General features: G+C 42.0%; 1 protein-coding gene across 2 annotated transcripts in view; it reads right to left on the bottom strand.

Moving 5' to 3' along the window:
- Window positions 1-12,940, bottom strand: part of SKAP1 (src kinase associated phosphoprotein 1) — a 265,799-nt gene that overhangs the window by 19,827 nt on the left and 233,032 nt on the right. For both annotated transcript variants that reach the window (XM_053910585.1, XM_053910586.1), the window contains 2 exons: window positions 9,641-9,691; window positions 1,842-1,942 (listed from right to left, as the gene is read on the bottom strand). In XM_053910585.1, the coding sequence (XP_053766560.1) occupies window positions 1,842-1,942; window positions 9,641-9,691 (152 nt within the window). The remainder of the gene's footprint in view (window positions 1-1,841; window positions 1,943-9,640; window positions 9,692-12,940) is intronic.

Below are 12,940 nucleotides of genomic sequence, written 5' to 3'. Positions count from 1 at the left end.
ACATACTCATTTAAAGAGCAAATTGTGCCTATTTCAAAAACGTGTTTGTACAAATGTACTGCATCAAACTAAAAAGTTTTTTTCACAGCAAAGGAAAACAACAAAATAAAAAGACAACCCACAGAATGGGAGGACATATTCGTCAATACATCTGATAAGGGATTAATATCAGAAATTTATAAAGAACTTACAAAACTCAACACCAACCCCCCCCCGCCAAAAGAAACCCAGTTAAGAAATGGGCAAAGAAGCTGAATAGACACGCCTCCAAAGAGGACATACAGATGGCCAATAGACATATGAAACATGCTCAACATAACCAATCATCAGAGAGATGCAAATAAGAACCACAATTAAATACCATCTCACACCTGTCAGAATGACTATTGTCAATAAATCAACAAACAAGTGCTGGGGAGGATGTGGAGAAAGGGGAATGAACCCTTTTGCACTGTTGGTGAGAATGCAGCCACTGTGGAAAGCAGTATGGAGATACCTCAAAAAATTAAAAATGAATCTTCTTTTTGACCCAGTAGTCTCGCTTGTGGGAATATATCCAAAGGAACACGAAACACTAATTCGAAAGAACATAAGCACCCCTGTGTTTATTGCAGCATTATTTACAATCACCAAGATGTGGAAGCAGCCCAAGTGTCCGTCAGTAGATGAGTGGATAAAACAACTATGGGACATTTACACAATGGAATACTACTCAGTTGTAAAAAAGAAAATTTTACCCTTTGTGACAGTTTGGATGGACCTGGAGAACATTATGCTAGGTGAAATAAGCCGGTCAAACAAATACCACATGATTTCACTCATATGTGGAATCTAATGAACTAAACTAACAAGCAAAATAGAGACAGACTCATAGATAGAGAGCAGGGTGACAGCTAAGGGGCGGGGAGAGTAGGGGGTGGAGGGATTGAGCAAAAAAGGAAAAAGGACTCATGGACATGGACAACAGTGTGGTGATTGCGGGGGGGTATAAGGGAACTAAATGATAATGGAAAAAATACAATAAAAATATTTAAAAATAATATTTAATGTCATGAGAAAAAAATTGTGTTTGTAGATCTTGATTGACCTCATAGAGAGGGAACTTTTTAAAACGTTTTTTTCAGGGACCTACTTTGCTAGTCCACCTAATGCAGAATACGGGCAGTCTTTCATTACAAAGATGATGTTACTGATTCCTTAGTAGCCAATAAGTTCTGAGTCTTCTTCACACTGGTGATGGATCTGTAATAATCTGTCCTCCCCACCCCAATTCTTTTATGATCAGAAATGCTGTTTGTGAGGTGATTCCCTGGGGCTAGGGGGTCACTTTGTGACAGAGGAGAAAGTAAAGTTAGCTGGCCCTTTTGGGGCTCAATTCACTCTTTTGGCCTTATCAGCACTGACCAAACCAATTGAGCTAGCTAGCTCTGACTCCTCCCCGAGATACAGTTACCTTCAGTTTTGTTTATCTACAGATGAAGTAAGAAGGCCGCTGACCTAGCCAGAATGTTTTTAAGAGTAACATATGGTAATAAATTATGCTTATAGTGATGATCTTTTAAGCATCACAAGACCCTAACAAAATCAAATTTTGATTGGCATAGTTTTAGTATTATGTGTACCTAACTGTATTTTTTAAATTTGAAAATTGGTTCCGGGGTCTGGATTTTTGATTAAAATTTTTCCCTAAGAATTATAAGTCAACGGGAATTTATATGTGAAGGAGCCAAATACTACCCACGAGAGAAGAGTATGACACGGGACAATTCTGGTTACGGCGCTACATCATCCAAAGTGAAGAAACAGACTTTTGACCCAAGCCCCACCCTCTGAGTCCTTACCTTGCTCAGGATGCGGATGAGGTCGCCCCGTTGGAAGGACAGTTCATCTGGCTGTTCACCATAGCAATCCCATAGGCCCTGGTAATAACTGGCATAGTCCGCTGATCAAAGACAGGAGAAATCAAAGTTAAAAAGGCTGTCTTTTTCTATAGAGCCCACAGTTGTGCTGCCAATGGAAGCCAGTGTTCTGACATTGCCCCTAGGAAACCCAAGATTCAGGGAGGCTGGGATGAGATACAGCTAAACCCTCAGCATGAGCAAAGGACTGTGGGAGGAGATCATTAACTAACATTAAATATTTACAGATCACCCTTGGTCGGATGCTACTCAATAATATGATAAATATATTCATTTATTAACAAAAGAAAACCAGGCAGGTGATTTTTCACTTGGCTGGTAAGTAAGCAGCACAAAGAAATCTCCTGCGAGACCTTCTTGATCCAGGCTGTTGAAACCATCGGTGCTTTCCTTCATTACGCGTTTGAAGGAGTGGGGTAAGAGTCTGACTTCCTATTTACAAGGGAGGCCGAGTGAGCCAGTGTGTGTTTCTATCATAGTCTCACAAGTCAGCCTCCTCTGTTACAGAGGAGCTTCTTCCTGGGCACTTCCCACCCAGGTACTATGTGCGGTAATCACCAATAAATATGGAAACAAATAGCCCAGTCTGTAAGTGGAACCAAGGGGGTGTCTCATCCATTAAAACTAAATTCTCGGTGGGCTGGCCCTTTTCCAGCATCTCATTTGTAGACCCTGAACATGTCTGCCAAGATTTATCTGCAAGCCCCCAGGGGAACAGAAACCAAAGTGATCTGCATTAAAAATGAAAGCAACTCAAGACGACAACCCAAGCTTTAGAAGCAGCTGGAGAGATTTACTGAGCTTCTCAGCAAGACTAGATGGCAGTGATGCCACAGGACAGCCATCGATTCTTAACAATGAAGAATTTGTATTGATCTTCTCCTACCCGGAAAGGTTAAACACTAGAGTACAAAGTGGGAGAGGATCTGGGGATTTGAATGGCAGGAGAGCTAATGCCCACCAGACCAGGGGTAATGTAGCAGTGCTCCTCCTGCCCGAGGATGCTGTGCGTGAGAGTTACAAGCAAAGCACCTGTTGTTGGGAGTCAAGAGTCCTGAGTTCTAATGAAAATCTAAGTGATTTTGGGGACCCGATTTTTAGCAGTTTCCACCCTTCCCTTCCTTTGTCTTGCCCCTCCCGTGAGGAGTGATGGTGCTGGTCACTGAGGATGGGAATAGATCTGGGGCAAGTGGGCATTTGGGGGACAGAGGCCCTGGCTATCCTTCCTTTTTTCTGCTTGTTACTAACTTACGAGCAATTCAAATAATAAAGGCACAGGGGAACAAAATCCTTATATACGTCTCTGGAAAAGAACTTTAGTAGGAACCTTAAAGTGCACAAAAACAGAGGAAGGACGGAGCTGTTTAGCTAAGACTCAGCTATTGCAAACAGAAGTGTAAACGTTGACCATGTAGAAACTCAGGTGTGTTTTCTTTGCACAGAAAGTGGTTTGTATGTGCACCGGACAACACAGGGCAGGACATGAGACAACTACTCTGGAAACATTCTGCCACAAAAGTTAAGAGTGTTTTTGGAAGAAACACTTTGGGATAAAAATGCTAACTGTTGAAAGGGCAAGGCATATATCAGTGCATGAAATAATAGGGAAATAATAGTCCCTGAAAAGTAAAAGTTGTTTTCCCAGAAGATACATTAATGCATGTCAGTTGTAATAGAGTTGATTAATCACCCAAGAGTTTGACTAAACTTAGGAAAGTATATTAGCATCAATATAACATGGTAGAGAAAATAATTTTATAAAAATAGATATTTAAAACATAACTTGATATATTTACATTATCTTGGCTTTTTCTGGCCTAGCAGATGGTTACTGCGGAGTACTGCTTCCCACACGCCTGCATGTGGAATAGCGCCTCAGACTGTGAGTACCTTTTGGCTGTCCATGTAAAAAAATGATTTGATTTGAGGATATAAGGCAAGTGGGAAGAACACTTGGACAAACATCTATTGTAAAAAAGCACAATGGATCACAGAGAAAGCAAGAAGATAGGAGGAAAAGGAAGAACTTCCAAGAAAAAATAAAGATAGAAAATGGAATATTACTTGGCTGTAAAAAAGAAATTTTTTTTACCATTTACAATAGCATGGATGGACCTGGAGCACACTATGCTAAGTGAAATAAGCCAGCCAGAGAAAGACAAATACCATATGATCTCACTCATATGTGGAATCTAATGAACAAACTGTCTCTATTTTGCTAACAAGACTCAGAGATGGAGAGTAGATGACACCTAATAGGGGGTGGGGAGGTTAGGGGGCAGAGGGATTGAGCAAAAAGGAAAAAGGACTCATGGACATGGACAATAGTATGGTGATTATGGCAGGGGGAGGGAGATATAAGGGGACTAAATGGTAATGGAAAAAAAAATTAAACCTTAAAAAATCACATATATATAATTTAAAAAAAAGATATTTTTTGGTGTGATTAAAAAAAAGAAAGGAAATGCCTTCAGTTCTTTGTTCTTTATCATCTGAAGGCCAAACTAAGACAGAACTCAGGAATCTAGGAGACAGGTGAGCCTAGCCCAAGAACTGGAATTGTCAGAAGTATAACAAAAAAAGGTCTAAAAAATAAACAGAATGAAGGGCTGAAATGGGCAAAAGGTTGGACTTGCTATTTATATAGAGGTATTCTGATATTAAGAAAATAAGGGAGGAGGAACTCCTTAACTGGACAAAGCTAGATTCCATATTTTAAACTCTCAGTTCAACGTATGTGTGGTTTGCATTCATGTGTAAGTGTGAACACAACTTCACTGCATTCACTGCTCAAACACACACACAGCATTTACTCAGTGCTAGGGACTATGCTATAGGCTGGGCACTCTGCGCTGGCCACACGTGGTTAGGGCTACCATCCAGTGGGGGAGGCACCGTGAGACAGTCACACAAACACCTACTTATTTATGATTGCAGTGAGTCTGAGAAGGAGAAGTTGAGGGTCCTGCTTATGACAGGGAATCTAACCTAGTCCCAAGGCTTTCATTATGTAATCAAAACCTGACTGAGAGGGGGTGTTATCTACAGATCTTGAAGAGGGGAAGAGGTAAAGGCTTTATTCCTGAAGCTTGGCCCCAGGAAGAGCTTGAAGGTCGGAAGTCTGCCAGGTCAGTCCAGCTTCTTCCTAAACTTGCTCAGCATAACCTACAACAAGGGAACGCATGAGGAGACTTTGATGTCGTTAGGTTAGTGAGGAATGGGGAGCCTGAGAGAGGGAGTTGCCTCGGGGGCCGGATTGGGGTTCCTTTAGGTTCGCACTACTCTGGCAGCCGTCTGAGATCGGAAACCGTGCAGCATTCTGACCATTTAATTAATTTGAAACATCCTCATTCTCATTTTGAGGACATTATTCCATCTAATTATTTTTTTTCCAGTCTGTCCATTTGGAATGGAAAACAAAAGAATAAAGCTTAATGCCAGTATTTCTCAATGTCTCTCCAAAAAACGAACTCTGCACTAAATAAAGCCTGGTAATTCAAAAGCAAAGCACTAATATATTCAGCATAAAACAGACAGAGGACCTAGAGCAATAATGACACCACTAATAACTAAAACAGTTATAATAATTAACAACAATTACAATGATAGAGAAAGCTAATGGATATGATCACAGTGTTTAAATTGCTAGCAGAGCTGAGAAGGACTTTTACTAGAGAAAAAAGGGGGGGCAGCATCTTCCTCTGTTTATCTCATGTAAGAGAACCTAGGCTCCAAGCAAACAAAATGTCATGGAAAAAATAGCAACAGACCAAGTTAAAAAAATATTGTTTTTCTCTCTTTTCTAGGTATTTACTTCAAAGCATTTGTCACTGCACACCAAGTTCTTTGTAACCAGTGCCAGTAAGTTCTCCTGTGACTGAGGCCAAGCTGGTGCTGCTGTTGACAGAGTTAATATATGCAAATGGTCCTCTAGGACGTGCAGAGTCCTAGGGTGAAAGAGATAGGACGCCTTTCTGCCTCAAGCCTTCCTTAGGGACAATAGAACCTGACTGTGTTCCTTCCAGAGTTCAAGTGTCACCTTGGGCTTTTGTTTGGGGGTCACTGGGAAGTTCCAGAATTCAAGCTGTGACCAAGAAAAAGAGGCTAAAGGCAGGTCAGCATGTGATGAGCAAAAGGGCTGTGCCGGCAAGGCCTGGCATCAGGCCCAACCACTTACAAACTACAGAAAAGAGAGACAGAGTGAGAAGACAGGTAAGGCCAGTCCTTCCTAGAGCCTGCGTCGGTGAGACTTGGACAAAGCAGACCAGAGCAGGGGCTGGCGGGAAGGGACTTGAAAAGGTCACCATGTTCAGTCCATTAAAGCAGTCTCAGTGTCATACCATATAACTCTTTCAGAAGGAAATGGCCCCGGCCAGGTAGCTCAGTTGGTTAGAGCATTGTCCCAATATCCCAAGGTTGCAGGTTTGATCCCTGGTCAGGGCACATACAAGAATCAACCAATGAATGCATAAATAAGGGTAACAACAAATCAATGTTTCTCTCTCCCTCTCTAAAACACAATCCATTAAAAAAGAGAAAGAAAAACGAAGCAAGACGTAGGGCATTGTTAAAAAAAAAATAGAAGGAAATGCATGAAAAGATTCGCCAAGCTTATTGACTGTGACAGCAGAACAGGAAGAGCAACTGACCAATACCATTTGCTTGTTGTCATAGATCTTTAATCTTGAGTTTTGAAGTTATTATGTTCTTTCTTGTTATAAGTATGATCTTGAAGTGGGAACACTCACAGATCCAGATTCTTATCTCCTGTGCTCTGTTTATATTGGGCCAAAATTGTAGCTGGGTGAAAATCAACTCATGTTTGGTCTTGAGAAATAAGTTTCAAAAAATAAGAGCTGCAAACACCTCTGTGGCTTCCGTTTCTACATGCAACAGTTCACTCCGCTGGCGGGCACCACAGTGGAGAGAATGCCTTGGGGATGGAATGCTCATCAGCGACCATTTTTCTACCCTGCAGAAACTACTGAGCGTAGGCTCCTCTTTGGCTGAGCTCGCCCACAATTTTCAGAGTGAAAACTAACTGTTTTAAGATCTCCCTTGGTCAGAGATTTTATGTATCTAAGGATGATATGTGTCTTGAGCTCTGCTTTTTATTTGACATGGCAGACCCAAGCAAATGGCTAGTAGTTTTCATACAAACATCAGAGAATGAGCTTTATTTTCGGTTACCTGGACATTGCCTTCTCACGATAGGCAAGGGAGATAAACGCGCATCACCGAAGACCCTGAGTGTTGGACTGTTAGGCTGATGGGTTGGAATTTAGCGAACATCTGAGGTGTTGAAGAGTCACTCATTAAAATAACCCTGTTACTAACAGTCATGCTGTAAACCAAGCTCTTTATAGATTGAGCAATCAATACTACAAGGCTGTGATAGATTTTCTAGGTAACAGAATAAAATAAAAGAAATTACATCTTACAGGGTCATTAACACCCAATAAGGATAAACTGAATTCCTTTTTTTCCCCTCCTTCTGATACGATCTAGTTGGGCTTTAAAAATGTTAGCAATTCCATTAGCAGAAAGCGCAGCATTCCGGGAGCAAAATCCCTGGAAGGGTAGGGAAGATGAACTTTAAAGGTAGCCTTGCTAACTACAGTATCTTTTAGGAGAAAAGATTTTCCCCCCTCAAAAGACATGTGTCACCTGAGAAAAACTAAGTGAGCCAAACTTGTGTAGCTTGTCTATTACATAAGAATTCACGTTGTTTTATTTCTTTAAATATATTTTATTGATTATGCTATTACAGTTGTCCCATTTTTTCTCCCCTTTATTCCCCTCTGCCCTGCACCTCCCCCATCAGTATCCCCCTCCCCCTTAGTTTATGTCCATGGGTTGTAGTATAAGTTCTTTGCCTTCTCCATTTCCTGGACTTTTCACGCTGTTTTAGAGCTCCTGCCAGTTTCATGCCGTCACTGGGGCTGCCTACCCTTCCCCTGGACCTCTGTATTTTATTGTTATAACGCTAAGTGATGGCATTTGGATGCTACATATTTGTGGTTGTTTCTATAACTCCTTTGGAGAAAAGGCACTATATAAATTTAATAAATACATAAGCAAACACAAATAATAAAAATTCCTGCCTCAGATTCAGCAGAGAGCGAAAAGTCCCCGTCCATTTTTTAACCATGAAGTCACCAATCATTGTAACTGGTGGGACGTATAAACCATAGAAACGTATTTAGAGCTCACCACACTTTAACAACACCTATTTTGGAGGCAGGAAGCATGAGAAACAAAAGGGGTTTTTTAATGTAAAAAAACCCTACTTGAATTATAGCTGCTCGGAACAGTTAAGAAATAAGTCTCCCTCCCTCCCCTCCCCCACCTAGAACCTTAGAAAGAGAGGCAGAAGGAGGAAGTAAGATGAAGGAAGAGTCTGAAACTGAATTTTAGACTTTTGCCAGAATGCCACAGCTTGTTGAATGAAGTTTACTATAAAGCTGGCCACAGGAAGCTTGCAGTTATTCCACACAAGCTGTCCACGGGAAGTGTTTCCTTCCTGCACTGGCGATGGAAGTCGGTGGAGAAAAGACATACGTGGGACGTGGGTTGGTCAGGAAACAGATTTTCTGTTAGAAGTCTGTTTAGCACGTAGAAAACAGAAGAAAATAGGTTTCGGAATGGACTAAATCCCATGTGTTAATCGTCATGAGGTACCTACTTAAAGCTACTCTAACACTCGCCTCTCTCTCTCTCCTGCTTTAGGTCATGACTCTTGCAGGCTTCTCTCTCCCTCGGGAGAAGCTGGGCTTTATGAAGTTGGGTCCTTCACTAAACCTGGTAGATATTCGCTCCCCATAGAGAATGAATCAAGGAAAGGGACTTTTCTGAGTGGATAAAGAAGAGGAAAAAAGGCACAAGGAAAGGAAGGGAAAAAAATAGGAACAGAGAAATGGAGAGGGAGCAGGGAGGGGAAGAGGAAAAGAACTCCTAGGCTTAAGACCTTAATAGAATCTCTAAGAAAAAATCAGCCAGTGTCTAAACCGACCACAAGTAAGGCTTTGCTAATGGAATGAATGTCCTTCAGTTGGCCCTTGCAACACATTCCTTTCCTGACGACGACAGAATAGGTCCGTGGTCCACTTAAAGAGGCTTTAGAGGGGCACCTGACCTTAGAAAGGATGGACTCACTAACAGCCTGAAGCATGGTTAACAGTCTGGGGTGAATAAGATGCAATTTTGTATTCAACAAACCTGTTACATATTCATTTCCAAGTGTGCCTGGAATCAAACCGGGCCATCAGAAGTCAGCGTCACCAAGCAATTCTATCCTTCACCCCACGTTCACTTTTCAGATCTGACACATTTCCATTCCCCTCTGAACTTACAATCTCCGGGCCTCTCAGAGAGGAGACATTTCCATTCTTTCCATTCTCAATCCTCCGATCTCTTAGTGATGAGGCAATTCTATTTCCCCTGTACTGATTTCAGAAATACTGATAGGAAAAAATAAATATCTGGTTTGGCTTCCACCCTCTCTAGGATCAATCTTAGCTGTTCTGGGAACATTAAGTAAAGTGAATAGGTGGCTGCTTTTAAAGTTAAGATATTTCCCTATCCAGTCATCTTAGTTGGGGCTTTTGAGGCCTGCAGACAAGTATCTTCTTAATTAGTGAGCCCTGTGTGATGAGGAAGGCGCTTTCTGCAGCCGGGGGCCCCACGCCCCACCCAGTGCCCGCCCAGCACGCAGCTCATACCTCCGCAGGGTCCGGCGCCGCTCTCCTCCTCCTGTAGATCGTGCTCATCATCTGGGGGGATAAACAGTATCAGCACTAGTGGCTCACCGTCAACAGTTCCGTGTTGTTTGTATCTCTCACCTCATCACGCTCTCTTCTTTAAGGAAATAATTACCATTTTCCTTTAAAAAAAATCATCTCTCACCTTCAAACTGGCCCTCTCCTTCTTCCCTCCCTGTACATTCACTCACAAACATTTTAAGGGGCTTACTCTGTGCAAGGTACTGCACTGGAACTCGGCAAGCCTGGCACAGCCCCTGCCCTTGCGGAGCTTCCAATCCATTGGATTATTCGGGAGCCTATCACTAAATCCTAGTCCTTTTCCTCAAACCCGACTTCTTTTCCTCTTCTGGAATTCTCTTCCAAATGTACTAACTTCACGTGAATGTCCAGACTTAGAGGGTGTGTGAGTGTATGTGTGTATGCAGTCGAGCACGTGTTTAAACCCTCCGTGATTAATTAGTCCTTAATGCATCAAGCTTTGTTCAGCTGTAACAGAAGCTGGCCGTGTACATGATTTTATGTTCCTCGTACTTGGGACTTGTAGTTATCTTTTTACTGGTGTTATTTAGCCTGCCTTGTTCATTAGAGTGTAAGCTCCTGAAGGCAGTTGGAATGGTCTTCTAATTAATTGCTACAGGTGCACAATGGGTTCTAAGTCAGTGCTATTGTCTAACTCCAGGCAAGTGTTTCTACGGTCAAAGCCACAACAGGATTGGCTTGTTTTTGTTAATCTCATTAACCTGTTTCAGCTCAGACGTCACACTACCTGATAACACTGGGCCTTTGTAAAGGAAGCAGGAGTTCTTACACACTCACAGAGTGAATGGGACATAATTAGTATCATCCCGAGCCCTGAATACTTCCTTTCTTCTGGCTACATTGCCTTTCCTTTGTCTTTCGGGGTCTTCGGACACTTGCCGGTCTTGCTTCCCCATAGTTATGCCAGTGAATGGAACTTTTTGAGGAGATGGCTTGGGGACAGTCCCCCCACTTATTTGAAAATATAAGCTTTATAGGGCAATATAAATTCTGATATGTCAGACTGGGGGAAATAAACTCTGAGCTCATAAATAAGAAGAAACAACATAAAATAGTTTAGGCTATTAATGAGATAATTGACTTTGTATACAAAATGATACAATTCCCCTGCAAAAATAAAAACCAAGGGATTAATATTCTGGAGGAGTAAGGCGCCTGTTATCAAGGTAACAAATATATGTGTATATGTTTACCCCACATGACACTTCGACTCAATGCTTCTTATCTCCACGTGTGACCGAGCGCCAGAGAACTTCCTCCCGCCACCTGTAGACCTGTAGTGCTCCCTGTGCCCCTCCATCAGCACTGAATGTGTGAGATATTGGAGGAGTAAAACCAAATGTCAGAAATGGATCGTGATAAAAGAAATCATGTTAAACATCAGTTTTTGCACATTGTCTTCTGGCTCCTTGCCCACTTCCTTCCTTCCTTTGCTACGATGCTTTTCCTTTTTGACATGCGACTAATTTCAGAGGACTGAAAACAGCTCTTAAGAGTTGGTACGTCTTCCGTTTTAGAGATACCCAGTAATCTGGGCAGAGCGCAGCTCTTTTGCTGATATCAAGCAACTCAGTCACAAAGCCCAATAATCTGCTGTGCTTAGGCACTTTTGCAGAGAGCGTTTATTCTACCTCTGCTGTCTGTGTGCAGATGTCTCTTCCTCCCAATTCTAATCAATGTAAATTGGGTCAGATCTCCGCTGTGAATTACAAATTGGATCCGAAGTTGGAGGGTCACCATGCCTGCTACTCCACCTCCTTCCCACCACCATTAGATGGGAAGCTGCACCGAAGATCTTTTCTAAATAAATCAGACTTTATTGTAAAACTCGGCCACTGACGAGACATAACCTCATTAGCATTGATTTTAAAATAAATTATTGAAAGTGGCTTGCCTGCTCTTTGCATTTGTAAAATAAGAGAATGTAAATGTATTTGCAATGATAAAAATGAAAACTAAAACTTGATTCCTTTATCCTTTCAGGCAACAGCACTTAATCCAGTCATGAAACAAAAGTGGGGAAAAAAAAATTTGTTCTATGGGGTTCAATTCCAGACCGAACACTCTGATTTCCATTGCGCCTATGGAGACACCTAGAAAGAAAGCAAAATGCCAGCCATGGATCTTATGTATCATTCACCGCCATTGCTAAGCTCTACCATGATGGAAGTGAATGGGGAAGCTCCCATCCCTACATCTGTTCCATCTGACGTTGTCCTTCCCAGGTGGCTGAGAGTGGGCTCAAGTCAAGAAGCCTGCTGTTGATGTGAGAGGCTGGGTGCTGTGCCTCTGCTGTGTTTGGAAGAGTGAGGATGGGGGTCCCATCCCGCAGTGAAGGAAAGTGCCCTCCACAGCTGAGGGTGAACCGCACACCTCTCAGCGCCTTCCCAGCTTCAGAGGGCACGATGTAAACACAGCGGCGTACAGTTCGTCTCGCATCCTTCAGTGAAATAAAACTGGCACGTTTCAAACTCCAAAGCCAAGAAAACCGATTACATGGCAACAGAAAAAAAAAGTCTCATTGCTCACAGAAGAGGGCGTGTTAATCAGCCAAATTTCTAATTTTATTCATCTGTAATGTGAGGCTTAAGTTTTAAAGAGATTATTTTGAAAAATATTTTTTTTAGGCTAAAAGATTATTGTACTTCTTTAGAAGAATATTATTAGGCATCTTAGCATTACATCTACTGAAATACATCTTCATTTAAGAGAGAATTAAAATTTATGTGCTAGCTCAACTTTAAACAGTAATAGATTATAATGGTCCTTGCTCGTAACAGGGCATAAGGGACCCCCACCTTACATAGGTTTTAAACAAATTAACCTCCAAAGATTATTGTCCACTTATTACATTAAATGCTCTGCTTGACTCCCAAATATCTCATCTCAATTGGGAAAACAGTTGAGGAAGATTCTGTTAACTGTGCGAACATGTAAGAGAACCATGAGGCATCACAAATGAGCAGTAGCATCCAGAGAGTTGATTTCAATCAACACTCTTGGCACAGTGTCAGGGATGCTAATGAGAGGCTGAAAGGAACAGGACACTGACTCCACTTCGGAGGCACAGAGAGGAGCCAGCTTCCCATGACACCTGGCTCCTTTCTGAAGTGCTGCTCTGACATGGGCTGAACCAATGCAGGGAGAATAACATTAAAAAATGACTAGATCAGAAAGAGGGAGATCACTTTCCCAATACAGAGCAAAGTGACAGAAGCT

This window comes from Desmodus rotundus, chromosome 9 (assembly GCF_022682495.2).
Source record: "Desmodus rotundus isolate HL8 chromosome 9, HLdesRot8A.1, whole genome shotgun sequence".
In the NCBI taxonomy this organism is placed as follows: Eukaryota; Metazoa; Chordata; class Mammalia; order Chiroptera; family Phyllostomidae; genus Desmodus; species Desmodus rotundus.
The sequence above is the reverse complement of the archived record's forward strand: the minus strand, read 5'-3'. Positions and strand labels throughout refer to the sequence as shown.